The sequence below is a fragment of the Talpa occidentalis genome, unplaced genomic scaffold, assembly GCF_014898055.3.
Source record: "Talpa occidentalis isolate TD23 unplaced genomic scaffold, MPIMG_talOcc4v2.1 talOcc4.12, whole genome shotgun sequence".
Classification (NCBI taxonomy): Eukaryota; Metazoa; Chordata; class Mammalia; order Eulipotyphla; family Talpidae; genus Talpa; species Talpa occidentalis.
This window is the reverse complement of record NW_023601212.1, coordinates 23706529-23733472: the sequence shown is the minus strand read 5'-3', so window position 1 is coordinate 23733472 and position 26944 is coordinate 23706529. Positions and strand designations below refer to the sequence as shown.

Genomic DNA, 26944 nt, shown 5'->3' with positions numbered 1-26944 from the left:
CCAAAGTGGACTATATAGGCTTCTGGTGAAGTTTTAAAAATGATTCAAGGAGGATGGAGTAGACATGTTCAAAGAAAAGAATCAGCATTAGAAAGCACGTGAGCTAAGATGTTATGGTCAAAAGAAACACTGATGACCTGCACGTCTTTTAACATGAGACTAGAACTTAAATCTGCACTCAGCTCTTTCTGCAGTCAGTCCCTTGGTCACTCACAGCTCATCTGTACCAACGATCTCCTTTTACACAGGGTGCTATGCATTGTTCACTCTAAAATGCATCTTGGCAAAAACGTTCAGAAAGTAATGGAGCTGCTTTGCTACTTCTACCACTGATGGCTCCAGAGTCAGAAGAAAGAAGTCATTGGAAGAGGAGATAGTATGGAAAACTGACTGGCATGCGGACAGTGAGAATCCAGAAGGTTCTGGCCCTGAGTCACACGGAAACATTCACTGCTGACAGACCTTTGGTACAGTTTTACTTCCAATGCCACAATTTATTTGGGGCCCAAATTCTGAAGGAAAAACTAAGTGAATGTTGAAGCCGGACATTAGGTAGCACTTGGTAGGGATGAGCACAGCCTTGTAGTGACATGCTTTGGCGTTCCTGGAGTACAACCGAGGAGCCTTTGTCCTGCTTTACTTGGAAGGAGTTACTTGTTTGGTGTGATTTCATGGTGGCCTGGAAACAAGGGGGTTTACAAAAGGTGGTTTATCATGTGAACGCAAGAAAAATTTGAGTGTGTTATGCCGGTCCAACAGCCTCCCCCCCACATATACACCATCTACTTGACAATACCAAGTTTGTAGGTCTGTGCATAAGGGTATGAGACTGGCAGTTATCTATCCTCGTTGCCTTTGCTACCCCTGAGCTGCCAAGTATCAGATTCCAGGGGTTGTGTGAGCAGCCTAATGTTTGCACTGGCATTTCCCAAAGTCACTGCATGGCAGGTATTTGCAGAGCAGTCAGGCAAGTCACACGAGGAAGCAGCAGCTGCGAGGGTCTGTGAGGCACAGTGTAGAGCAAGACCTTGTACAGGGCAGGCCCAGGGACCACGCTCAAATGTTAGAGCAGAACTGTGGAATAAGTGGAAACCAGGAGGCCTGGCTGCTTTTCTTCCCAGTCAACCGGTACCCAGAGCAGGCAGCGCCAGAAATTCGTCGTTCTGCTTTCTGCCCTCGGTGACCTTTGCTCGGTGGTTGAGCTGTGCCCGGATGTTTGAAGCATCTTTACTTTGGCTGCTGGACAGAAGCAAGGACAGGTGCGTGCCCGCTGGGAGGAAGCTGCGGCCGCCAGGGGGCGCCCAGGTGCCTGGGCCCTAATGGTTGGGGGAGGGGGTGAAATTAAATCCACGGCGAACAAGCGCTGGTCCTGGGACGCGAAGGGAAGATGCGAAGGAGCAGGGGCTAAATTAAAGGAGGGGCTCTATCCCAGCTACCTTCCCGTGCGGCCCATCCTCCCCCGCCAATGCAAAGCCTGTAAACCCCTTCACAGCAGAGGAGCCAGGGACCCGGCTCGTGCTTTCGCTGGTTCCCGCTCAGCTCCCGGGGCGTCCTCGCTCCGGTCTTTTTCCAGTTTGGGATTTGAGACAACAGACCCCAGTGACCGTGGGGATTGTGTTTTAGGGAGACGCCGAGCGAGGCTGGTCCCCGCGTCCACCTCTTCCCGGCGATGCCCTGGGCCTCCTCCAGGGAAGGCTCGGGCTGCAGGCGCGACCCCCCCTTCCCCACCGCGAGCCTCACTCCTGCTCCGAGGCCGGGCCTTTGGGAGAGCGGTGGTTTGGGGCCGCAGAACCCGACCCAAGCTGCCGGCACGGGGGCCACTTGCTGCCGCTGCACCCCGCCCCCGGGGAGCCCCGGGACAAAGCGACTCCGCGCTTCCTCCTCCAGGAAGGCCTCCAGCCTCGGCTGAGGACGCGGCTCCCCCCGAGTTCGGGGCCGAAGAGTTGGAGCCTTGGACCTTTGACCGTGTAAAGAATGCGCGTGGCTCCTGGGCAATCGATGATCCCCAAATCCCCCCCTTTTAGTCCGCCCTCCCCCCAAGCCGGGCGGGCTCAGGACCTCTATTCCTCTCGTCCCCAGCCGGCCGGGGCGGGCCCCACCACTCACCCGAGCCCACCCGGCGTCCGGGCCCCGGGGCGGCCCTCGCTTCGGCCGTCGCAGCGCCAGGTGCGCCTCCCCGCGGCCTGTCACCCCCGCGCCCCGCCCGGGCGACCTCTCCGCCCCCTTGATGCCCCGCCCCGCTGTCCCTGCCGGTCCCCACCCCGCCACCGGCACACACACGCACAGACTGTCTGGGGCCGCCCTTGGTGCCAGTGGCCCGCTCCCGCGGTCGCGCACCCGGCACCTGCGGGTCCTGTGTCCTGGAGCGGGCGCCCCTGGTTCCGGCGGGGCCCGGGAGGGCCATGGTTCTCCTACCCCGGCCCCCTGCGACCCACTTGGTGCGGTTATTTTTCCTGGGGCTAAGCACCCTCGGTGAGTGGAACCTGGGACCAGGAGGGGGGGGGCTTGAGATGGGTGGGGGTGCTGTGAGGGGTGTGTGTGAATCGTGCGAATCTGATCCCTGCAGGTGATTCGGAGGACTGGTGAGGAACTTTGTGGCACCCGGCAATTTGCCTCCCTTTCCCGCCCCTCCCCCACCAGGGCATCCCTGAGGCTGACTCCGCTGTGTGGGGTCCCCTCCCGGGTCGCGGGCGGGAGTGTGTGCTGGGGGTCTCGGGCATCGCCTGGGTAAACCTGGATACCCCTAGAGTTAGTCATCGAAAACACTGCTCACCCTCACTCCCCACCTTCTACCCAGAAGAGCCTGAAGAGCTGAGCTGCTAGATGAGACACTGGCTCAAGAGCTTAAGGACCTAACTCTGTCCCCTCTGTCTCCCCACCCCACACTCGAGCTGTTCATCAAGAGTCCCCCAAGGAATCCCCTGGCTCCCTGGCTTCACTTAAGTACTTCAATTCCTCAAGCCAGATCCTCCCTCTTTCCCCTTCTTGCTTCCTGCCCTGGGAATCAAGGGAGGTGCCCCAAAGCTTGACCGTGAGGTCATTTGGGACACAGGAAATGAAGGAAGAGTTCAAATGCCTGGAGAATTGTGACCCCCCAGCCCCCCAGAGGTCTACCGCCCCCTATTGGTTTCCAGAGCCTAAGGGACAAAGGAAATAGAGTAGAGGATCTGAAAGAGTCACTGGGGAAGGAAACCTTCTTGGAGCAAGTGCTTGAGGAGTGTTGAGGCCTCCCGGGAGCACCCGGGAACCTGGCGTGGGCCAGTGCAACATCTGGGGAGAAAAGGGCCCATCAGGAACTAAGCCCATTATAGGAGGTTTCACTGGCTGCCTCCCAGGTCCTCTTGGCATCCCTCCTCAAGGATCCCATGCAGGGGTGAAGGGTGGGTGTGGTGAAGTCAGCTTTAAGGTCTCATTTCTCTCTGGATGGAAGTGGTCAGGGCAAGTAAGATTGGGAAGATGTAGAGTGGAATTCAGCCTCAGTGATGGGGACTCCCAACTCACCCTACTCTCACCTGTGCCCCCCCTTTTTTTTAAAAGATTTTATTTATACAAGCACTGGGTACAGTCAGAAGCACAGGAGGGTGAGAGAATTCACCAGAGCCAGAGCGGGGAGCAGAACAGACAGACTGACGAAATACACTGCTGAGGGGAGCAGTGGGCGCGTCAGGAGAGGTCTGTGCGCCATGTGGGACCCTTGCTGGAGCCCGGAGATCGAACCGGCACTGCAGCGGCTGCAGGCAGCTTCGCAACCCCGCGCTCAACCACTGCGCCACCGGGGAGGCCCTCACCTGTGCCCCCTTTAACGAGGTCTGCGCTGCAAGTGTTAGAGTCCCCACAGAAAGGGGAGCTCGAGCATCCGCCATCTGCCTGGTCAGCTTCCTGCCCCTCTAGGCCTGGTGGGCCTGCTCCTGGACCCCTCTACCTCTCAGGCTCCTCTCCCAATTTCAACCTCTGCAGCTCATTCCCTCTTGTAGTCTACCCCCAAGGATCCCATCCCTCTGCCTGTTGGAGGTCTCCTAAGCAAGAGAGAAAAATTCAAGCTTGCTGCCTGGACATCCTCTGAGGCTCTTCTGCAACCCTTTCGTTTTCTAGCCTCAGTTTTCCTGTGGACAGCCCGACTCAGTCTAGGGGGCCACCCCCAGGAGTTGCCAAGCTCCTGCCGGTCATTCATCGGTTAAATGGCACTAGGGACCCGCGGACTTAGGCAGGCACTGGGCTGCGCAGGACTGGGCTCTCAGCTAGGCTCTGCTCAGCACTGCTGCCCCTGGGGCGTGAGAAGTCCTCAGGGGGAGTTTCTCAGAGAACCAGGGAGACTAAAAATAGTAGCCCTGGGGAGAAGGCCATTTTCATTCTACTCTGGCCCTCGCCTGCTCCCTCGCTGTAGTCTCAGAGTGGGCCAGAAGGATCCTTTTCTTTGACTGCTCCTGTCTCCTTCACTCTGGCCTAACGCCCCACCCCAGGGAACTGTGGATGCTGGGAGGAAAAAAGGAAGAGTCTGGGAGGGGGGTGAAGGGGAACTTCTGTTCCAGCTGACCCCTAGGCTCTTCAGCTTCTAGACCTCAGGGCACAGAACTAGGAGTTTTTACCCAGGCCTTAGGGTGTCCATCACTATCTGTTCCAGCCCCTTCTACATTTTGCAAAGTGAAGTTATAATGTGGGACCTCGGGGAGGTCACTGGAGGCACCTATGCCAAGGAAGCTTTTGCCCTTCCTGGGACCCAGAGTTGTCTCTACAGGAGCTGCAGCTGGCTGCCGGGGAGTGTGTTGCTGAAAGGCCAGGAGGAGCAGGCACCGCCTGCAGTCCTGGCATCCCTAGGCTGGACTGAATGACAAGCTGGCTGGGTCCCCAGGGGGTGTCCGGCTCCTTGAGGCCGAGGTTGTTTTGGCCTGTAGAACCTCCGGTCCAAGCAGCCCCCCTTCCCTGTCATTGTCTTCTGGCTTATCACTGGGCACAAGTTTCCTGCCCAGCCCACAGGGATCTGTCAGGAAACAGAAGGGGGTTGCTGCAAAGGCCAAGGAATAGGGGTGGGGGTTCTATAAAGACGTGCAGGGGGAAGCAGTGGGGGTGGTGTGCATCCTGGAGGGATGGGCTCCTGGGCCTTAGAGGCCTTCTTCCCAGAGCTAGGAGGGTTGAGAGTCTGGCCTGTCCGAGGCCTCTTGGTCACCACCAGAAGTGGCATCTCAGACCTCAGTGCAGAGGGCTAAGACCAGGGGAGAGCAGGGCCAAGGATTTGATGGCCAGCATCTCAGGCCCAGCAGGGTACATGCTCAAGGTTATTGGCCCAAAGAGCCTAAAACTGGGCTGCTCTATTGCTTCTTCTTTTTTTTTAGATTTATTTATGCATATAAGAACTGGGGTACAAGCCAGAGGTGTGGGGATGGTAAGAGGATTCACCAGAGACAGAGTGGGGAACAGAACAGGCAGACTGACTGAAATACACTGCTGAGGGGAGCAGCGGGTGAGTCAGGAGAGGTCTGCTGTGCCATGTGGGTAGCTCTCTGGCCCCTGGATCGAACTTGTGCTGCAGAGGCTGCAGATAGCTTCATAGTGCTATGCTTAACCCCTGTCACCACCAGGGGGGCCCTCTATTGCTTCTTTGGAGGGCAAAAAGTGAGTGTTTCTGGAAGCCCTGATTGGATAGTCCTCTCCTTGACACCAGCACCCCAGCTCACTTTCTGAACAACTACCCCCCACCATAACGCACACATGCAGATATAAGCTCTGTTCTAGATTGGAAGGGAACCTTTAGTCATTCCCAGTTCTGCCACCATTCTTTGTCAGCTCATAAGACCCATCTAGATGGATTGGGCCCAAAAGGGATCTTGGGACCTGCCTGGGTCTTAACTCTCCCCTTTGCTGGGGAAGCCCTCGTGCGGGAGGGGAAACCTGGGGAACATTACAGTTTTGGGGCTAGATTGGGCGCTGGGCAGCTCCTGGCAGTTCAGAAGGAACCGCGGGGTTAATGGTTAACCTACAGCCTCTCCACCCCCTCCACTCATGGGCTGCAAAACCGGAGAAATCCCTGCCATCCTGAACAGCCTGGCTGCTCTCCCTTGGCTGCCCCCAGGGAAAGTTGGGGTATCAACTGGGCTACATAGGCTGTAGTTCAAAAGTATTAAGTTTTCCCTTCTTCTTGGAAGTCTTTCCCCTCCTCGCGGGCATCTGCCCCCTCTTCGCAGTCCTAGGAAATCTGCAGCTCCTGACACAAATGAAATGCATAAAAATGTGCCCCAATCCTGCTTGGGGAGAATAAGTGCTGATGAAATTCAAAGCACGGCACTAAGTGAGCGTCCTTAGTCAGTCTTCAAGGATCCAGTGGCGGACCCAAGAGAGCTTCGAGCTTCCTGTCCTCAGGAAATTGGCGACCCCCTCTTGCAGCCTCACTGGGCAGGGCCCAAAGGTGGGGCGGGGCCAGCCCTCCGCGCTCAGTTCATTCCTTCTCGTCCCCAGCATTCCCCTCCTGGGCCCAGCTGCAGCTGCACGTGCCATTTGGCCTCACCAAGTTGCAGGTGGTGGAAGGAGGAGACGTGGTGCTCCCGACGTGGTACACCCTGCATGTGGAGGAGACTTCCTCCCAGTCGGGGGAAGTGCTCTCTGCGATTTGGTACTTGCAGCAGAAAGGGAAGGATCAGGAACAGGTGAGGGAGGAAAGCATCTTGGCCAGAGGCCAGTTGCAGCTGGTGGGTGCATGGATGGGGGCTGGGGGGCATTAAAGAGAAGCTGGCAATGGGGGAGGGATGGCTGGGGAATCTGGGGCCGGGAAGGATTTCCGGGAAAAGCAAGGTCTTCTTCACCATTTCAATTTTTGTTCTGATGTTGAGGCTTTTATAAGAATTTCTGTTTCCCCTAGAAATCCAGCACACAAAATGAGAAGTAAGGGATAGTGAAGTGAGGTCTGGGGGTTGTTGGGAGGGGGCAGTTAAGGCAAGTAAGAAAGATTTGAAAACATGAGCATCTTTTCTGTTTGCATACTCTGTGCTTTGGGTACGGGAACAGGGCACTTCTCTTCCCAAATGATTATTAATTGGTTCTGCTGCCCCATCTATATTCTTTTGAGGAATAAGGGGTAGTCTCCATTGTCTCCCCCCATCCTCCCTCACACTTCTCCTCAGAAACGGATTTACCCAGGAGTAAATGAAACCATTTTTGGAGCCCCTTATTTGCTTGAGCAGCTTCCAAGGCCTCTGAGAGTATATTCTCCAGGTCATTTGCTTTTTTTTTTTTTAATTTTTTTTTTTTTGGTCTTCTTTTTCCTGAAGATGCCTCCCCTCCACACACGCCTTTCCCATTTCTGTAAGTTCAGATCCTATCAAACCTGGATCTACCCTACAACTTTAGTTTTCTTTGATACATCACTCCTCACCTCTGCCCCAAGTGGAAGATGAGATAAATCAGAGACAAATAGACTTTTCTGGTGAAGAGGACCCAAGGGTGCTCAGAGGGTGGCTAGGGAGATAGGGGGTGTCTGGGGAGCTGGTGCAGGTGGGATAGAAGGACTGCAGGTGAGCTATATTTGAAGACTGCCAGTTGCAGGAGGGGGTGAGCTGAGCCCCTGGGCACAGTGCACATGCTAATAATGGGGTGGGGGTGATCTGCCATAGCAGGTGTTGGCGTATATCCGTGGGGCCACCGTAAGCAAATCTGGAGTATCCCTGGTCCACTCCATGCCCTCCCAGAACATATCCCTGAAGCTGCAGGGCCTCCGAGAGAGAGATTCCGGGTCCTACTATTGTTCTGTGAATGTGCGAGACAGTGAAGGCAAAGCCCACCACCGCAACAGTCAAACTTTAGAACTCAATGTGCTGGGTAAGTGAGAAGCCCACATTTTCCAACAGCTGGCACCCTGTGGGGAGATAAGGCAGGCCTCGATCCCAAAGGGCTCAGTGGAAGGGTTGGAGGACAGGTCCATGGGTGACAGAAGGGTCTGGGGCGAGGGAGGAGTCTTGCTATTCCTTTGGGTGTGAGTTTTTAACCTGTTTCTAATCTCCCAGTTCCTCCAGCTCCTCCATCCTGCCATGTCCTGGGTGTGCCCCATGTGGGGACCAATGTGACCCTGAGCTGCCGGTCCCCAAGGAGTAAGCCTACTGCCCAATACCAGTGGAAGCGAGCACCACCATCCTCCCAGGTTTTCTTTCCACCAGTGTTAGGTGAGGGAACTTCTGGAGATCTGGATACTGTGGCTGGGGTGAGGGAAGATGAGAGGTACCAGAGCAACTGAGGTGAAAAGGGGAAGCAATGCTGAAAAATACTGGGGATGAGGAGAAGAGAATGTGGGGAGCAGAGTGGTGGAAGAGAGTCCATGCAGTATGTGAGGCTGTGTTGAGTGCTGCTTTCTAAATTGGCTGGACCACTCACTAGCTGTGGACCTTGTGCCTTCATCTCCTCTTTTGCAAAGCAGGGATATCAAGAGCTCTGATTTGAACATATCAGCTATAAAGACATTTGGGCGCAACTGGAACATTTTTAATGTGGTGGATTAGATGCTTTTAGGGAGTTGTTACTAATTTATCAGATGTCGCCATGGTGTTGTGGCTATGTGGGACAATGGCCTTATTTTTTTCAGATTCATGATGAAGTATTTATTTTAAAATTTCTCCAAAGAGTGGCTTCCCTGGTGGCCTAGGGGTTAAGTCTCAGTGCCCTCACTATCACCCTACTGGCCTGAGTTCTATCCCCAGCCAGGGAGCTAACCCAAATGGCACAGCAGACTTCTCCTGTCTCAACCAATGCCCCCTTAGCAGTGTGTTTCAATAAATCCGCCTGTTCTGCTCTCCACTCGGTCTCTGGTGAATCCTCTCACCCCTCTACCTTTAGTCTACACTCCAGTTCTTTTATGCAAAAAATAAATCATTTCAAAAATTTCAAAAATGTCTTTGAAAGAGAAGAAATAAGTATAGCGATAGGCTTGCCATTGTTGACTCTAGGTTGTATGTGCATTTTAATTTTGCCCAATTTTATTTTTTTTTAATAATTATTTATTTATTTATTTTTAATATTTTTTATTTATTTGTTTATTTATTTATATTTATACAAGCACCGGGTACAGTCAGAAGTGCGGGAGGGTGAGAGAATTCACCAGAGCCAGAGCGGGGAGCAGAGCAGGCAGAAGGACCGAAGTACACTGCTGAGGGGAGCAGCGGGCGGCAGGAGAGGTCTGCGCGCCATGTGGGACCCTCCTCCAGTGGCCGGGGAGCAGCCAGGGATCGAACCAGCGCTGCAGAGGCTGCGGGCAGCTTCGCAACCCAGCGCTCAACCGCTGCGCCACCGGGGAGGCCCAATTTTGCCCAATTTTATAATGAAAGTTTTAATTTTTTTTCAAGTTTGTTGTGATACTTTTATAAGGGAGTGCATGCAAGCAACTTAGTCTTTGGCAAGAGTAAGCAGCTAATAAGCTTTAATTGTTTTAATGATGATTTCATATATTCCTTTCAACAGTATCAAACAGACCATATCGCTCCCATTTTACAGATGGAGAAATTGTGGCTCCGGGCTAGCAAGCAGCTCATTTAAAGCCATATGGCTTATTTAGGAACTCAAGATTTCTAATCCCTAGCTTAATATCTGTTGTCTCTCACCACACTGCTATTCAGAAATAAATTTTGTTTCTTTCTGGGGTCTCTTCATGTTTAGCCTGCTCTCAGATATCATATGCCCTGAGTGGTGGAAATGGAGACTGGTAGCTGTGCTGTGCTGTGCAGCTGGGAGCAGAACCCAGCTTGCTGGCTGTCAATCCCTTCCCCTCCATCAGGGAGCAGACAACTAAGTCCCTGGCATGCCAACAAGGACATCTCAGAGGAAAGGCAGGGTTTTGGGGGGAAGAGAAGGGAGAAATAGAGTTTCTGGACTGACAGCTAAATTGTGTCCACAGATGCCTTCCGGGGGTCTTTAAACCTCACAAACCTTTCCACTTCCATGTCTGGAGTCTATATCTGCAAGGCCCACAATGATGTGGGGAGTGCCCAGTGCAATGTGACCCTGGAAGTGAGCACAGGTCAGTGAGGGGTAAGTGTGGTTAAGAAGAAGATCTTTCAATGATGGGGGTGGGGTTGTCAGAGAGAGGAGAAGGCCTGTCTGCTGAGGCCTCTTTGTAACAGGACCAGGCGCTTGTTCTGGCTAAAAGTTTGGTTGGTGACTAACCATTTTCTGCTCCACCACCACTTCTCTTCTTCGCAGGGAAAGGAAGAAAATGTGTATGGTGGCAGTGGGGTGGTGGGTCTGGGAGGGGCGGGGAATAGTGGGCATCCCCTCTGACATCCAGCTTTTCCAGGGCCTGGAGCTGCAGTGGTTGCTGGAGCTGTTGTGGGCACCCTGCTTGGCTTGGGGCTGCTGGCTGGCCTGGTCCTCTTGTACCAACGCCGCCGGGGCAAGGCCCTAGAAGAACGGGCCAATGACATCAAGTAAGTGTTCCTGGTGTCAAGTCCCACACAGGCTGGGCATTCAGGCAGAGCTCTTCTCTGAAAAGCTGGGCAGAGGCTGAGATCTCCTTCCTATGAGCAGATTTTCAGAAAGAGGAGAGTCGAAGCTGAAGAGGGAGATGGGAAGAGAGGTAAAGCCAGTAGAAATTCTCCCCACCCCTGCCAACTTCTGACCTCTCATCACTTCTTTGATGACTAGGGAGGATGCAGTTGCTCCCCGGACCCTGCCCTGGCCCAAAGGCTCAGACACAATCTCCAAGAATGGGACCCTTTCTTCTGTCACCTCGGCTCGAGCCCTCCGGCCACCCCAAGGCCCTCCCAGGCCTGGTGCATTGACCCCCACAGCCAGCCTCTCCAGTCAAGTCCTACCTTCACCACGGCTGACCAGGACAGATGGGGCCCACCCTCGACCAATATCCCCCAATCCTGGGGGGGTTTCTTCCTCTGCTCTGAGCCGCATGGGAGGAGTCCCCGTGATGGTGCCTGCCCAGAGTCAGGCTGGGTCTCTGGTATGACAGTCTAGTCACTCACTGGCTCAGACGTTGGGTTTCTCTCCTTCCTCTAGGGGTCACCCCTAGCACAGAGGCCTGAGTCTTGGGAGTGTGGCCACCTTCCAGACTTTGCTCCTCTGCTCTTACTGTTCTTTATTATGGGAAAACTGAATTTCGGCCAAGACCCAAGTTTCCAGGAGGTAGAAAGAGAAGAGGGAGTGGACCTGGAATTAGGAAGAGTCTTCCCCCTTCCCTAGGCCTCCCTAAGCCTGCAGCAAATGTTGCTGAGGTTGGCTCCCCCTAGGGCCCTGGTGGGAACTGCCAGGCAATGAGTCCTCCAGGCCCCCTCCATCTGTACCTCACCCCTTCCTAACACCGTCCTTCACTCCCACTCCAGCTCCCCACACGAATGTAACCTGTCCTGCTGGCTTGGTTGGGTTTTGTTGGGGTAGGGAATAGGGGAGATATTTTTTAAACTAACTTGAAATGTGTTTTGTTTTTATTTTACAAATTTCAATAAACAATGCATTGTGTTTGTATGGAAGAGTCAAATCGTCTTTTCAAACTTATAATTCCTAGAAGTTGAGCTTTGCCAGGATGCAAAGAGGAACCCTACCCAGACTGCGTACAGGAGGGCTCCTCCACATGGCCGCTGGCTTTTTGGCTCAGGATATCTCTTCAAAAGGGTGTCTTTAAAAGGGTCATTCCCTGTCAGGTGATAAAGGAGAGGAACAGAAGCCTGAGCTGAGAAGACCCTGACCCACTCTAAACACCAAGCGGAAGAAATTGGTGCCTTTCCTGCTGGAGCTTGAGTGCTCAGGGCTTGAATTTCATGCATGCAATTGATCTCCTGCTTCCTCTCAAGGGCTGGGGAGAGCAGTCTGACTTTGCCCGCCCTCCCAGACCACTGAATTCTTAACAGGCACATTTTGCCCAGCCAGCAGCACTCACCTTTGCACTGAGAGAGAGCTGGGCATAGACGGAGAGGGTCTCCCAATTCTGAGATACCCTTTCCTACCTCGGGTGGGCGCTCCTCCAAGTCTCAGTTTCCCTCCCATACAGTGGAGTGGCTCTGGCAGCGGGAGCCCATTGCAGTTTCCATGGAGACTACTACTTCAGTACATGGCCATAAAAGTGTCAAAGAAGGGATCTCAACAGAGAAAAGAAAAGAAGAGGGCCTTGGAAGGAACAACAATCGCAGAAGGGTCAGAAAGGGTCTGGGCCTGAGACTCATGCGCACAGAGTGAGGCCCCCAAATGATGATGTCATTTCCCAGCTCTCCGATTTTCAGAACACCACCCCCCAACTTTTCCTCCAAGGTCACTTTCCCTCCAGAGCTCCAGTTTTGATTCTTTCCCTTCCTTCCCCCCACCCAAGTCCAGGCTTTTCCCCAGGGCCTTTTCCCAGCTTCAGAAATTGGGGGGAGACAACAGAAGAAAAGAATAGGACTAGAATGATTCCAGAATTGGGCCTGGAGGAGGGAGGAGCATTTCCTACCTGAGGGCACCAGCCTCTCCCCTTGTTTGCTCTGAGATATAGCCAGTTTCGCTCCTGCCCAGCACAAGGCAGCTGCCTTGTGGGTGCTGCCTTCCCTACCCCAGACCCACAGACGGACCAACAGACAGCAGGACACGGCCATGGCCCAGTTCCTGGGGCCTCTTCTCCTTGGGGTGCTGCTCGTCTGCCTGAGTGGTGAGGAGGGTCCAGGGAGAGCGGGCGGGACCATGGTAGAGCCATAGGGTGCAGAGGCCTTACTTTCGTCCCTCAGGGTCCATTAAGTTCTGCTTGGCAGTCTGGGGCTGCCGCAAGCACAGGGGCTAGAAAGGTAGCTGGGGCGAGGTCCAGGAGGGGCCCCTCGAAGGAAGGTCAGGAGGGTGGAAGAGACTGGCACGCAAGCCAGCAAGCCTGTTGGGCCTCTTCAGCCGGAGGAGGGTTTAACCACCACAGGCCTATTGTTTCCCCTCCCCTACTAACACACCCTCATACCTGGCCCAGTCTTGTCCTTTTACCCACAAAATCCTGGCCTAACTGCAGGCTCCTCCCTCTCAGAAACCTCAGGTTTTTAAAAGGGAGGAACTGAGGGGACACTGGACCTCTGGGGAGGGAAGGAGCCCCCACCTTGTTTGTGGAAGTTGTCGAGTGGGCCAGGCCCTACAGACAACCAGCTTTAGGGCCAGCTTCCGCTTCCACCCTGGTCCCTGACACTCCAGGCCTGGCCTGAGCACTACTCCTGCTGGCCTCCCTGTGTCCCTAGCTCCCCTGCTAGCCGTGGAGGTGAAGGTGCCAGCCGAGCCCGTGAGCACGCCAGTGGGCCAGACAACGGAGCTGAGCTGCAGCTACAGCACATTGGTGGGAAACAGCTTCGCCCTGGAGTGGAGCTTTGTGCAGCTTGGGAAGCCCATTTCTGCATCCCTTCCAGTGAGCAAGTATGCCCAAGGTGGCGGGGGCGGGTGGGGGCCCTCCTGACTGTTGAGAGGCAGGAAGAGAAGGTCCATGAATGTAAGGGCACTGGGTCAGGAGGGGTGTGTTTGGGGGTCTCTATGCTTGGATGAAAAGGTAAGTGGACTCTTTCTAGACATCTGAAGACAGTATGTGTGTGATCCTAGATCACAAATATAATTCTGTATATCCAAGTTTCTCTCCCATAGTTCCTATATTCAACTCCCTTCTGGTAGCTCAGTCCCAGTTTCACATAATAAACCCCCGGGTGCTAAACTATGGTGATTGCTGGTAGGATAATATACTGACTGCTTCATTGCATTAATTTCTCCTCCAAATTGAGGGACCCACACTTGGTTGGGCACAAGTTCATTTTGCACCACTTCATTTAGCACCTGGGGAATATTTGGGGACTGGCTATAAAGTATCAGCCTTCCTGGCTTGGGAGGGAGGAATCTCTTCTACCACTTTGGAAATAGGACCAGAGTTGATAGAAAAAGGACACCTGTATCTTCTGCTTCTCTCCAGATCCTGTACTTCACCAATGGCAACCTGTATCCAACTGGTTCTAAGGCAAAAAGGGCCAGCCTTCTTCAGAACCCCCCTACAGGAGGGGTGGCCACCCTGAAACTGACCAATGTCCAACCCTCAGATACTGGAACCTACCTCTGCCAAGTTAACAACCCACCAGATTTCTACACCAATGGGTTGGGGCTGATCAACCTTACTGTGCTGGGTAAGGCAGGCTGGGACCCCACCAGCTACCCAGGTCCCCTGAAAGATTGTGCTCGCCCTACTAAATCCCGCCATTTAATGATCTCCAGCCTAAGCACACAACTGCAATGGAGACCCCAAGGGAAAATACTTCCTTCCCAAAGTCTTGTAATCTACATGGTCATACTCCTGCTCCACCCATTACTGAGAAGCTTCCTCCCTCAGTCCCTTTTAACAAAGGGTGCCAGAAAGAAAGCTCTTCCCATATATAGAGATCTGAGTCATGACCCCAAGAGCTCCATCTTTGGGGAGAACCTCCCCTTTGTAGCTCAGATTCCAACCCTCCCTGGTCATCAGGCACAGAAGGGGAGTGGCTGTTAAAGGGAAAAAGGCCCCATCGCCAAGCACAACTCTGAATTCATAGCTTCCTGCTCACAGATGAGCCTGCGCAAGAAACAACCAAAGAGAATGGGGTGTTCAGATGAGAAAGAGAAGATTGGGAGGTGGTGTATGATAGCAGCATTCAAATATCTGAAGGGCCGTCTGTGGAAGAGATATTTTTCATTTCTCTTTGTGGACCCAGAAGGGAAAAATTGGGACCAATGTGTGAATTTAAATTTTTTTCACCTACCACCATCCCCTATGTCCCCTTGTGCTCTTCTCCCTCTGACCTCCTAACCTTTTTCTTAACCTCAGAGCCCTGAGGATGTTGGTTGATATCCAGTAGTTTTTGAAAGTGTTTGAAATCAAATTGTCTGTTGTATGAAGGTTCAAAAATTTTTTTATTGTTCTGACTTAGCATTTTTTCAAATTTCCTCCATTTTGTTTAAAATGGCTGCAATTCATCCTTTCTGTGGCTATGAAATATTCCCTGGTATATATGTGTACCACATCTTTTTGATCCATTCATTCATTCATTGAAGGAGAGTTAAGCTGCTTCCATGTCTTAGCTCTTCTTTTTTTTTTTTTTTTAATTTTTTTTTTTTTAATAGAGGCATGTTTTATTTATTTATTTATTTGTTTATACATGCACTGGGTACAGTCAGAAGCGCGGGAGGGTGAGAGAATTCACCAGAGCCAGAGCGGGGAGCAGAGCAGGCAGAAGGACCGAAGTACACTGCTGAGGGGAGCAGCGGGCGGCAGGAGAGGTCTGCGCGCCATGTGGGACCCTCCTCCAGTGGCCGGGGAGCAGCCGGGGATCGAACCGGCGCCGCAGAGGCGGCGGGCAGCTTCGCAACCCAGCGCTCAACCGCTGCGCCACCAGGGAGGCCCCATGTCTTAGCTCTTCTCAACAATGCTACTTCAAGTATTGTAAACATACGGGGATTTTGTTATTGTTGTTGTTGAACCAATGGGTGAATATTAACACAGATTTTGGTTCAATGCAAGGAAGTTTCCTAATCATCAGAATTTTAAATTGTGGGAACCATTTCTTGGGGATGAAGTGATATGTGAACAGAGATGAAACACTATTTGGTGGGGTATTGAAGCAGGAAATCTAGCACTTAGTGGGGGTGGCATTAGAAGGTTATGATTTTCTATGACTTTTGCAGTGCCCCCCAGTAGTCCCTTGTGCAGTAAGAGTGGTGAAATTTCTGTGGGAAGCTCTGCTGCTCTGAGGTGCAGCTCTTTGGAGGGTGCCCCCAGGCCTGTGTACAACTGGGAACGCCTTGGATCATATCCGACACCTTCTCCTGGCAGCATGGTGCAAGGTAAGGGCAAGGGCATCAAAGAAGAGGGAACTCAGGGCCTGGGCAAATCTGGTTTCTAAACTCCACATACCCATAGTACCAGTTCCCTACCTGCGGGTAGGAGAGACATTACTATACTCCCTCCATTCCTTCATCCTTGGCTTTCTATCTCACTTCCTGTACAATCTGAGCTGTGTGATCTGGGGAGCATTTCATAAACTAAATGTATTTCTGATAGCCTGGAAGAGAGTGGAAAGCAGGGGCCTTCTATGATTCCCACTTCTCTGTTTTGGGGGATTTCTTTTTTTTTTTTAAAGATTGATTTATTTATACATACAAGAGCTGGGGTACAGGCCAGAGGAGTGGGGGGCGGGGAAGGTGAGAGGATTCACCAGAGATGGAGTGGGGAACAGAACAGGCAGACTGACTGAAGTACACTGCTGAGTGGAACAGCGGGCAAATCAGGAGAGGTCTGCTGCACCATGTGGGTGACACCCTGGCCAGTCAGGGTATCGAACTGGTGCTGCAGAGGCTACTGTGGATACCTTCATAGGTTGTGTCTTAACCCCTTGAGCCACCAGAGAGGCCCAGGATTTCTTTTAGATTTCTTAAGGATCATGAGTCATTTCCTAACATCCTAGAGAGGAGAATGAGGCAGAGTGGCATGGACTGGCTTGAATCATTCAGCCAGTCTCTCTGGAGGAACCATGTAACTGGCTAAGAATCTTGACTTCTCAGCCTCCTCATGCCTGGCTCTCCTCCCCCAGCAAAACCTTCTATTAATCCAAAGTGCATCACCTCCTGGTGCGTGCTCTGTCTTCTAAAGTGAAGGTAAATGGTTTAGAAAAGCATTTGGGTCAGAGGATATAGTTTCTAGCAATCAAGCCTTTTTTCCCCAACCAGGTACACATCAGCCAGGCAGCATCCCACCCCGTTACCATTGTCATTGTCTGAATCCCTCGTGTATATGCCAGTTCCCCTTCTCTGAAAAGGCAACTGGTAGGGTGGAAAGAAGACAGAAGTTGCAGTGGCTCTGGCCTTTCCTCCCTGGGTCACCTTGTTCAAATTCGTTTCCTCACTGATAAAATGAGATGAGTCCCTCACAGATGCTCAGGGTGAGTTGATGAGTCACAGAACATTTCTTCTTTCCCCTCCAGATGAGGTGTCTGGCCAGCTTATTCTCACCAATCTCTCCCTGACCTCTTCTGGCACCTACCGCTGTGTGGCCACCAACCAGATGGGCAGTGCGTCCTGTGACCTCACCCTCTCTGTGACTGGTAGGGGATGCCGGGCAGAGGCTGGGTTGGGCTGGGGAGGCGGCATGAAGCTCTCTGAGGAGGAACCAAGCAAGGTGTGCAGCTCTGGGGATCCTGTGTCTTTTTAGACCCTTCCAAAGGCCGAGTGGCTGGGGCGTTGATCGGGGTGCTCCTGGGTGTGCTGCTCCTGTCGGTCACTACATTCTGCCTGATAAGATACCAGCAAGACAGGAGGAAGAAGCCCAAGGAGACTTATGGAGGCAGTGACCTTCGGTGAGCAGAGGAGGGCTGGGGGCGGTAGAGAGGAGGAAAGGACTTGGGTTACAGAGTAGAAGACTTTAGCCCTGAAAATGACATCTTTAAGGGCATTTTATGTGTGTGTGGGAGCCGGGGGCGGGTTGTTCAGCTCAGCCCTGGGACTTGGTGGTTGGAGCTATTTTATTTTGTGAGCAAAGTGTACAGGGCGGAGCGGTTGGTTCACAAGCTGCCCTGTTTCTCTTCATACTTAATTTTAAGGCCTCTTTATATGCTATAACACGATGTGGATGCCAGGATTGGATTTGCCCTGAGCACACAGCTGAGCTTAACTCTTCAGTGGGGGATACTAAGGAAAGGAAGCAAAAGCAGCCTGTCATCCACTTTAGCTGTTAGTTGTGAGATCCAGAAAAGGGATCCAAGTGATACTTTTTAATGGGTGGGGAGAAATCACCAGGAACTTAACATTCAGTTTCAGGCCTCTTCCTATCCCACCTGAAGCAGAATCTGTGTGCATGCATGCATGCCTGTGTGTAAGAGAGAATGTGTGTGTGTGTGTGTGTGTGTGTGTGTGTGTGTCTCATAGGGGTGATGGAGCCGGGGACCTTCATTTTAAAGAGTTCCACAGATGATTTTCATGCCTAGTATGGTAACCCCTGCATGAGAGGATGGGAGTTCTTTGAGGGGTGCTCCCAGCCATCACTGAGAATTTGCCTATATCCATCAGGGAGGATGCCATTTCTCCTGGGATTTCTGAGCAAACTTCTATGAGGGGTGATTGTAGCAATGGACTCCTGGAGAGGCCTCCCTCTGCCAGCACTGTGTCGACCACCAAGTCCAAGCTCCCCATGGTTGTCTGATTTCTCTCCCCATCCCTGAGGGGGGATGTCAAGAAATAAAGCCTTCGAGTACCACATGGTCTCCCTCTTCTTTCTTCTATAGCAAATTCTTCCAGGCGATTCGGTGTTACCAAGGGACCAGGATAGATGTCCAAGAGGTGATGCCATACCGTAGGTGGAAGGTTGGCTTAACTCCAAAGCGTGGGTTTTAATTAAGATTTCCCTTCATTTCCCCCCTCCCCACTTGCACTTTTTGGTTTGGTCAAAGGAGACTTGTTTAATCTTTAAACGATGGTCTTGTGCACCCAAACTCCCTCCCCTCTGAAACCCTCTGCACACTAGGACATTCCTCTTTATTGTTCACATTCCAACCCAGCACGGTCACATGCACACACGGAGATAAAAACCTTCCGGCCACGGCCCCAGGAGCCCAGCGGGGGGACAGGACCAGCAGGGCAGGGGCGGGGCCTCGGCAGACTCCTCCCACCGAGCTTCCCAGGCGCTCGGCGTTTGCATAAACTGGTAGAGAGCTGGAGAGGCGGCTCTCGGGGTGCGCTGGGGAGAGGGAGGGTAGATTCCAGGCAGGCGTGGGGTAGGTCAGGGGATGAAACCGGGACTTTCCTTCCGGTCAGAGCAAGGGGTACCCGACGCCTTAAAAACCCTCTTCCCCTCTCGCCTCGCCCCAGGTCCAAAATTCTGGGGCTGGCCGGGTCGGAAACAGCACAGAGACTCAGGGCGCCCTCTTTAACTGCGCACAGAACGAAAGGAATTTAGAAAAATAAATAAAAGATTGTACTTGGGCGAGGCTTAGGGCGCCCTCCGCAGAGCGCGCAGCGGGGCGCACCGAGGCTGCGGAGGCAGAGCTGCATGCTGGATGCGGGGAAGGTGGGCGAGAGAAGCGAGAGGAAGGCTCGGGAGCGCGGAGTTTGGGGCCTGGGTGGGGAGGAAGGGCGAGTGGGAACCATACTAGATTGGAGAACTAACTAAAAGGGCGCGTATTGAGCGACTCCTCGACGGAGACCGCCTGGGACGCAGGGAGGGCTCCTGAAGCTGGCAGGTTGGTGGGAAGGAGGGGTCACAAACACGGCAGGGAAGTCTCGTCACTGCGAAGGGGACGCGGCATCCATCTCTCCTAGGGAACTGAGGAGAGAGAAAGCCTGAGCTCCCCAGAACGCCAGGGCGGGGTGGACTGGGGACCCCAGTCACCTAGAACCACCCCCCTCCACCCCGAACCTCTGAAGTGAAATGAACCTGCTGCGAGTCGCCCTGAGTTTATGGCCCCGGGCTGAGCTGGCGCAGCCAAGCGAGGGTGAGTGCGCGCCTGAGTGGATACAGGTGTGTCCCGCTCGCAGCCTCGGGCGCTCCGAGGCTTCAGAAAATCCGCAGGCGCAGGGTGCATTTTACCCCCGCTGGGAGGGGGTGAGGGCGGCCAGAGGGAAAGGCTGGGGAAGGTCCCTTCCTCCCACCCCCGGCTCCCACCCAGCCGCTTCGGAATCGTAGTCTTTACCTTCGAAAATGCTCAGTTCTTTGGTCCAGCGCGGTGCAGAGGGAGGGTGGAAGGAGAAACAGGTGAACTCTCGGATCCCTGCACCCAGCAGCCTCCCCCACCCACCCACCCACCTTACCCTTTAGATTTCTAGTCCCTCGCCCTCCCCCCACCTTGCACACCTTACCACCCCTCCCTCCGCCCTTCCACCCCCACAGTCCGGCCTTAATTTTCCCTGCTCCTTGGGAGGAGGAGCGGGGACCGCTCTCCGCAGGTCCCAGGTCAAGGGAGGGCGAGCCTGCCGCCCGCCGCGCCCGCTCCCCTCACCTGGCCTAGTCTCCGCTGGGGCCGCCGCCCGCGCCTCCCCGGGCGCCCCCAGCTCCGCCCGGTCCCCCGGGCCCGGGCCCTTCCGGCCGCGCTCTCCGCTCTTTATCTTCTTCCGTGCCATGTGGCCCCGGAAACTCGCCTGGATTTTGGCAGCGGCCGCGTTGGCACCGGGATCGTCCAGCGGGATGTCTAGAATGTCATCGTCCGGCTTGGAGCAGGCGCTTTCCTGGGGGCAGGGCAGGGGGTACTTGTGGAGTGACTGGGGGAGACCCCGCGAGGGTGAGACCAGAGATTGAGACCAGGGCGACACAGGAGCGAGAAGTGTGCAGATGGGTAGGTATGGGGGGGTGTGTGTGTGTGTAAGAGAGAGACAGAGAGACAGAGAGAGAACCCTCCGCAGTGGAAGACAGAGGAAGTAAAGTTTAGAACTAGGTGGACACAGGTAAGAGAAGTGGGCAGTGAGATGGATTACTGGCCAGCCAGACAGCCCTGAGTGAGAGAAACACCCATCTCTCTCAGTGGAGTTAGGGGCGCTTCAGAGCTGACTACAAAGTGGGTTTGGAGGAGCAAAGTAAACAGCAGCTGGGACTCCTGCTTGCAGCCTGCCCTTCCCCCAGGCTCCAAAAGATGCCTCCAGCTCATCCTTCTGAATCCAGAATTCCCTGGGAGAGGGTGGAGAAGAATCAGCAGGACAAGGCCTTCCCTGAGTAAAATCACATCAGAGCTGAATGCTGGAATTAGGGTGAGGCTAGGTCTGCCCCTCAGTGACCAGCCTCTCTCCAGGTAGGGGTAGGGCACAGAGGCGGTTTCCTCACTGACTTTCCATTTTCCACTGCTCCCCAGGATGTACTCAAGCACGGAAGAGAGATAGTCTAGAATAAACCACAGGGAAAAGCCTTCACTCCAAAAAAGGACAAAGATAAACAGGAGCAAGAAGCCCTTTCTGTGATGTGCTGCTGAGAAAGAAAGGAATTATGACAATAGCTACCATGTGAGTACTTCTTGTGTGCCAGACACAGAAACTCAGTGTTCCACAGACATTATTTTCTTTAGTTCTGGCAACAAAACTATGACGTACCTTTTACTCTTAAACTAGTTTATACCATATAAAACTGATTACAGTGTTTAACAACCTACTCGGGGTGATACCGTGAACATACAATGAATCTGAGATGGAAACCCTTATATGTCAAGTCCAGAATATATTCTTGACCCCTACTCTGTAGGATAAGAAACGACACTCAAGAATTGATCCAAGGCTCTGTCACTTGCTAACTATGTGGTCTTGGGTGAGTTATCTGATTTTCCCCTATCTCAGCTCTTTCACTTGAAATCAAGGTGACAAATATCTACCTCTATGGATTATGGAAAAGCATTGTCAAGAGATATGTAGAAAGTTTTGGACATAATCGAGTTATTCAACTAATGGAAGTTATTGTTATGAGCCTTTTATATAACAAGTTAATCTGAAATACCTGTTCTTGTAGGTCATAAGTGGCCATATAAAAACAATTTCATATGGTCCAAGCTAATAATAATCAGACCCACCTGTATGCCCCAGGATTCTGCCCTTGCTGAGAGTCGAAAGAGTTAGGGAGTTGATGGTGTTGATTTCAGAAGTAAGGCTGGAATGGAAAGGGCTCAGCCTCTGAACCCCTTTAATATTACAGCATTAATGTGAGTTGGGATGTGGATGGCTAGTATGGATGAGTAGGGTATTTCTCCTTTGATTTGACTCTCTGACTTCTAGGAGTTTGGCAAACCCCCACCCCCACCCCCCCCTTTTTTTTTTTTTGCCTGAGGACTTCTACCACTTTTGCTGTGTTTTGCTTCATGGCTTGAGATGACCAGGGCTTCACATAGAAACCGTAATTCAGTTTCCTGAATTTCCTCTCTCTGCTTTCAGTCCTCCAGTTCGCAAAAGTGGGATAGGTGAGTGGGCCTCAGTGATCACTACCCCAACCAGGTTCTGCCCAGGAGCACAGGGTTATGAATGTCTTCCCCTCATCACGCCTCCTGTTGCAGTCTTCATTTCTTCAGCTTCAAAGTTCATGGCGTGTGCTTAGGATGTCACAGTTGATTTAAATTCAGTTAGAAGGTTTTATCAAGAGGTAATGTGGTTGTGGCTGGACCCATACACTTTTTTCTTTCCTAGGTCTAGTGCTCCCTCCCTGTCATCTGTTCCACACCTATAATCAGAAACAACTCTTTAGGGTTCCTGGATTCTCAGAGCTCAAGCCTTTCTTGGGACATTTTCAGGGAACAGTGAGGCTTCTCCTCAAAAAAAGTCAATAATCGGGCCTCTCCGGTAGTACAGCGGTTGAGTGCCGCGCTGCGAAGCTGTCCACAGCCTCTGCAGCGCTGGTTGGATTCCCCGCCAGCCAGGGAGAACCCCAATGGTGGGACAGACCTCTACTGTTTTGCCCGCTGCTCCCCTCACCAGTGTCTTCGGTCCATCTGCCTGTTCTGCTCCCTGCTCTGTCTCTGGTGAATTCTCTCACCCTCCCACGCTTCTGACCTGTACCCTAGTTCTTGAATAAATAAATAAATCTTAAAAAAAAAAAAGGTCAATGATCAAAAAAAAAAAAAATTCCTGACCCACCTCTCCACTGCAGCTGGGGGAGGCTGAGCGGAGGAAGGGGTATCTTCCTCCAACCTTGCTAAGACCAACTTGCTGTCACCACCCACCCCAGCTGGATCCAGAATGGAAACCTGGAACAACAGGCAAAGCCACCCCCGACATGCTCCTCCCCAGAGCGAGCTCCCCCTCCCTCCAGCTGAAATCTCAGGGCAGAGCTGCTGAGTGGACTGTCCACAGGCAGAAGGGTCATGGCAGCTGGGTTGGTGCCTTCTGAAGTCAAGATTTGACATTTTATCCCTGCAATTGCCCATGAATTAGGGGGTGGGGGGGGTGAGGGTTGGTAGAACGTGCTCTGGTTTGCAAAGCAGAAGCCATGGCTTCTGGTCCCAACTGGGCACATACTTCAACTCTGAGGGTCTCAGTTTCTTCAGCGGCAACTAGATGTTGGCCTAAGATGAATAAAGTTTCCTTCAGCTCCCAAATCTTCTTAGCTTTAAGTATGATTCCTTATGTGCCAGCTCTGTGCTAAGTGCTTTGCACCCATTGCCTTATTTAATCCCTATTTGAAAGGTCAAGGAACTGCCTCAGAGATATTTTGCCAATTATACAAGGTTAGACAGCGGACAACAGTGAGGGAATTCAGAAAGCCTGGCCTATTGAGCACTGCCTCTGGGCAGGTGATTAATTCTGTGAATTCAGCTGGACCAAGTCAACTAAATGTAGGATCCAAAATAATGTTTCTTGGTCTTTTCATAAGTGAATGCAGGGAAGTCAGATATATGTGGCTATGCAAATCAGCAACTGGAACATGTGAATCAACAGTTCTGTCTCCTTAAAAAAAATAAAGCAGATCTGTTTTCTTCTCCTTTCTGTTTGAATCTCTTCACTAAGGGGAAAGAAGGAAATGCTAGGCATTTTTTTTGAAACACCAGATCTGCTAGTGAGCAAGGAAAGCCCCCAAACAAAAGATGAAGAGGGGCCTGTGGTTAGCCCCCACCCCCACCCCCCAAGCCTCTATGGTCTCTCTACACATCCCTGCTCCCTTCCAGCCCTGAACCCAGCTCTCCACAGAATGGAGTAAGAAGATGCTCAGCTCCAGTCCTCACCTGCCTCGACCCTCTGCCCCTGTCACCGCTTCTCCCTCTTCTTGTCCCCTGCGCTGTGTGGCAATGGTGCTGTCTCCTGCACCTTCATCCTGAAGGGGCGGAAGGCTCCTGGGTACAGACTGCGCTGGAGGAGGCACCCTAGGGTCTGGGGCTACTGGGATAATGGTATATTTGCCTCCTCTGTATTGTCTGGGAGGTAGCTTCTTCAGTTTTTAGGGGACATTCATTCCAACATCATGCCTACCAGTTCCTCCGTATGGCTTCCTGGGGACTCGAGCAGGGTCCAGGGCAGACCACGGGCTATATGCAGAGATGCAGCAGCCTACCCTACTTGCTCCTGCAGGCACCAGCACAGAGGCGCTACCTCCTTTGCTTGGCTTCTTGGGTTTTTGCGCTCTTTCGACTCCCCATTCACCTGCCTTTCCTTCCCCTTCATTCTTACCATCCCTTCACCCTACCCCCCACCAATATCCAGAACCCACTATCCATTTATTTTCTCCACTTTATAAAACCTGCTGGGGGGCTGCTGGAACTCTTTCTCAGTGGAGCCCAGGAATCTTTAGTAAGAGTCCATTTCTCCCATTACAACCAAAAACTGCTTCCCGGAGAATAGCAGAGGGAAAAGACTGGGAGGGGATATGTCATTGGGGCTTTCTCCAGGGGGTGGGATTATGGATGAGTGACATGTTTCTTTCTTGTACTTCTGTTTAGTTTTTTTACATTTTATATTATGAATTTATTACCTTTACAGTAGGGGGGTGGATAGCATTTAGCGGAGAGGTTAAACTACAGCTATTTGAATCAGACAAGGCGATGTCTGAATCCTCCACATGGAGAAGTCATGTCTCCTTGGGCAGGTCATTTAATTTTCCTAAACCTCAGTTTGCACATCTGTAAAATGGGGGAAATAATAACAACTTTACCCCGTGACGATGATTAAATGTAAACTGCAGGTACATGATAGCATTCGCAAACTGACAACTATTACTGACACTAATAAGCGTTACATCATAACAACCACAACTTGTCTTGAGTTCTTTCTGCCTCTTGGTACCCAGACATAGGAAGTCTCACCTCCTCTAAACTGGGATAACCTTTCCTTCCAAACCTCTCATTTTTTTCCTTTTGTAAGCCATGAGGTGGAGGGTGGGGAGCAAGCAAAACAAGTACCCCCACTGTATCAGTAGCTGGGCTGAGTGAATGTCTGAGAATACAAGGACTTTCCATATGTAGGGGCTAAAAACAAAAGAAATAAGCAAATGCATTTTATATATGTATGATCGCTGTACTCTGTGCCAGGCGCTTTCATACTCGAGTCACCTTAACAACTACCCACTTTGCCATTAGGCACTTGCAGCATCCAGGTCTCCGTGTGGGCGCTGACAAATTGCAGACACTTCCTTCCCTCGCCAGCAGGGCCCCCTCGCGGTCACTTCACCCAGCCCCCGCTGGGGCGAGAAGGCGTGGGGGCCGGGCCGAACCCTCCCCAGAACCACACTGACTAGGCTTTTTGCTGCCCGCATCACTACTAATCTCACCCATCCGAATCGCCTATCCCACCCCGTGCAAGGGTCACGAGGATCATCCTGTCCTCCCACCGACGGCAGCAGCAGTGGGTTGCGGAATGGGGTAGAGGCAGAAAAGCAGGGGAAAGCAGTTGCGCTCCTCAATGTTTTCCAGCGTGTCTGGGGAAAGTTCCTCTTCTAGTCTCACCTGCAGCTTCGCGGCTGCAGAGCCCTGCCCAGCTCCCAGTCCAATCTAGACTGCCAGGCGGAAAAGCGCCCAGACGCCCCCGCCAGTTGGGGAGCATTTTTCTTTGGGCTTCCAAGTCAGGCGGGCGCCTTTCGCCACCCACCACCCACGGCTCAGCAGGCACCCCTTATTGCTCCAAGGTCTTCTGTACCCACTTCCACGACTCACTTGCCCTCCAGGGATTTCTCGGGAGCCCCCTGGCCCTGGCTGAGTGCCCGTCCCCCAAGGCCCTCTAACTTACGGTGCAGCAGTCCATGCTGGTGTTGGGGGTCCTTGGCTGGGACGGAGGCAGGCGCAGGGCGGGGGTGGGGTCTGTGTGGTGCTGGGTGGGTACTCTGGGGCTGTGGGGCGCCCGCCGACCCGTGCCGAACCTGCAGCTCTGCGCTCGGGTCCTCTCTCCCGCGCTCCGCTCGGCTCGCGAATGTAACCTGAATCCTGCGGTCGCGAAGCCAATCAGGGGACTCTTTCTGCAGGTTGGGCGGGGAGATCGGAGGGAGGACCACTCCCCCTCTCGGCCCTCCCGCCTGGCTCCTCCTCCTGCCCCCACCCATCCGCCTACACACTTCCATCCATTCCTCCTACACTGCCCATCCTCCCGAACTCAACCCGGTTGCTTACTGAGGCGGCAGACTGCCAGGCAGATGTAGCCGGCGCGGGCAGAAGGAGGCCCCCGACATCCCGGGTCCAAACACAGGCACATCTGGGCACAGCAGCATCCCCACCCATAGATAAAAGAGCACGCATCCCTTACTTCCCCACAATTCCACAAGCTAGCGAGAGTCCCAAATATGGCTCCTTCTAAATTCCCTCCCCCTCAGTTCGCAAAGAAAACCCCCCCTAAGACGTGCAGTAAAAGAGTCCCATCATCACTCTGCTCCAGAGCGGAGAAAACTGTCGGTACACAACCCGGTGGTGGGCACACATAAACACGGAGCTCACCAGCCCCACGTGTCCATAGATGACACCCAAACGCTCACGTCTTCAATATTCAGACACAACAGACACAACCTGCAAAAATAACTACGCAGACCTTGTACACACGGGATGCAGATACGTGCAGAAGCAGTTTTGTGCACGCACACGTGTACACACTAATGTGTTCATGCAATTCCTTACTGAAATGTCTGCATCCCTATTTATATATATTATATACATATATATCCCTAATATAGATCTGTTATGTATTTATTCTGTTATCTATCTGTGTATTTGTCATCATCATTATCTACCAGCTCTGCATCAAACAGACAAAATCATATGCACAACACCCATTTGGTATGTTTTTACATATGGACACTCCCCATAGCAGACTCTCTAACCTCTTGGTCTACTGCATCAGAATAAGACAAAAACTGGCCACTCTTACCCTTATCCCTGGGAGGAACAAAATACCCTAAAACCTAATACAGGGAAATACCAGAAATCATGAGCTCTTTGGGTCCAGGATGGAGGAAGGATGTGGGTTTTGGGAAAGGCTGTGAGGGGGAGATACAGCAGCAGCATCAGGAGAAGGAGCTTGACACTTTTGTGGTGGCCAAACTCCCCAACTTCTCAGAGTACTAGAGCTGGCAGTGTGGCATGTTGTGTGGGTA

General features: G+C 52.6%; 3 protein-coding genes across 4 annotated transcripts; 2 read left to right on the top strand and 1 right to left on the bottom strand.

Annotated features, from left to right (window-relative positions):
- Window positions 1–2304: 2304 nt before the first annotated feature.
- ESAM (endothelial cell adhesion molecule) lies at window positions 2305–11429 on the top strand. 2 transcript variants are annotated; one of them, XM_037505527.2, is made up of 7 exons: window positions 2305–2472; window positions 6451–6638; window positions 7605–7806; window positions 7992–8147; window positions 9869–9991; window positions 10268–10397; window positions 10615–11429. In XM_037505527.2, the coding sequence occupies exons 1-7, from the start codon at window positions 2403–2405 to the stop codon at window positions 10928–10930; spliced, it is 1185 nt and encodes a 394-aa protein (XP_037361424.1). In that variant the 5' UTR covers window positions 2305–2402; the 3' UTR covers window positions 10931–11429. The 2 variants fall into 2 exon arrangements, with proteins under 2 accessions (XP_037361424.1, XP_037361423.1); XM_037505526.2 differs by having other exon boundaries at window positions 7602–7806.
- A 1114-nt stretch (window positions 11430–12543) lies between these two features.
- Window positions 12544–18169, top strand: VSIG2 (V-set and immunoglobulin domain containing 2). The gene is made up of 7 exons (XM_037507898.2): window positions 12544–12598; window positions 13161–13324; window positions 13874–14081; window positions 15613–15771; window positions 16908–17027; window positions 17135–17279; window positions 17989–18169. The coding sequence occupies exons 1-7, from the start codon at window positions 12544–12546 to the stop codon at window positions 18119–18121; spliced, it is 984 nt and encodes a 327-aa protein (XP_037363795.1). The 3' UTR covers window positions 18122–18169.
- A 173-nt stretch (window positions 18170–18342) lies between these two features.
- Window positions 18343–25755, bottom strand: NRGN (neurogranin). The gene is given in 5 exon segments (XM_037505525.2): window positions 18343–19240; window positions 19608–19625; window positions 19914–19995; window positions 19998–20139; window positions 25594–25755. Coding segments are annotated over 3 exon segments (234 nt in total). The 5' UTR covers window positions 25609–25755; the 3' UTR covers window positions 18343–19240; window positions 19608–19625; window positions 19914–19918.
- Window positions 25756–26944: the final 1189 nt, after the last annotated feature.

What these genes read in the sequence shown, in the direction of transcription:
- ESAM (XM_037505526.2), top strand. Translation starts at nt 2,403, where the DNA reads ATGGTTCTCCTACCCCGGCCCCCTGCGACCCACTTGGTGCGGTTATTT. An exon ending in CCTGGGGCTAAGCACCCTCG is followed by an intron (nt 2,473 to 6,450) that starts GTGAGTGGAACC and finishes TCTCGTCCCCAG; the next exon opens with CATTCCCCTCCTGGGCCCAG. An exon ending in TTTAGAACTCAATGTGCTGG is followed by an intron (nt 7,807 to 7,991) that starts GTAAGTGAGAAG and finishes CTAATCTCCCAG; the next exon opens with TTCCTCCAGCTCCTCCATCC.
- VSIG2 (XM_037507898.2), top strand. Translation starts at nt 12,544, where the DNA reads ATGGCCCAGTTCCTGGGGCCTCTTCTCCTTGGGGTGCTGCTCGTCTGC. An exon ending in GCTGCTCGTCTGCCTGAGTG is followed by an intron (nt 12,599 to 13,160) that starts GTGAGGAGGGTC and finishes CTGTGTCCCTAG; the next exon opens with CTCCCCTGCTAGCCGTGGAG. An exon ending in GATCAACCTTACTGTGCTGG is followed by an intron (nt 14,082 to 15,612) that starts GTAAGGCAGGCT and finishes TGACTTTTGCAG; the next exon opens with TGCCCCCCAGTAGTCCCTTG.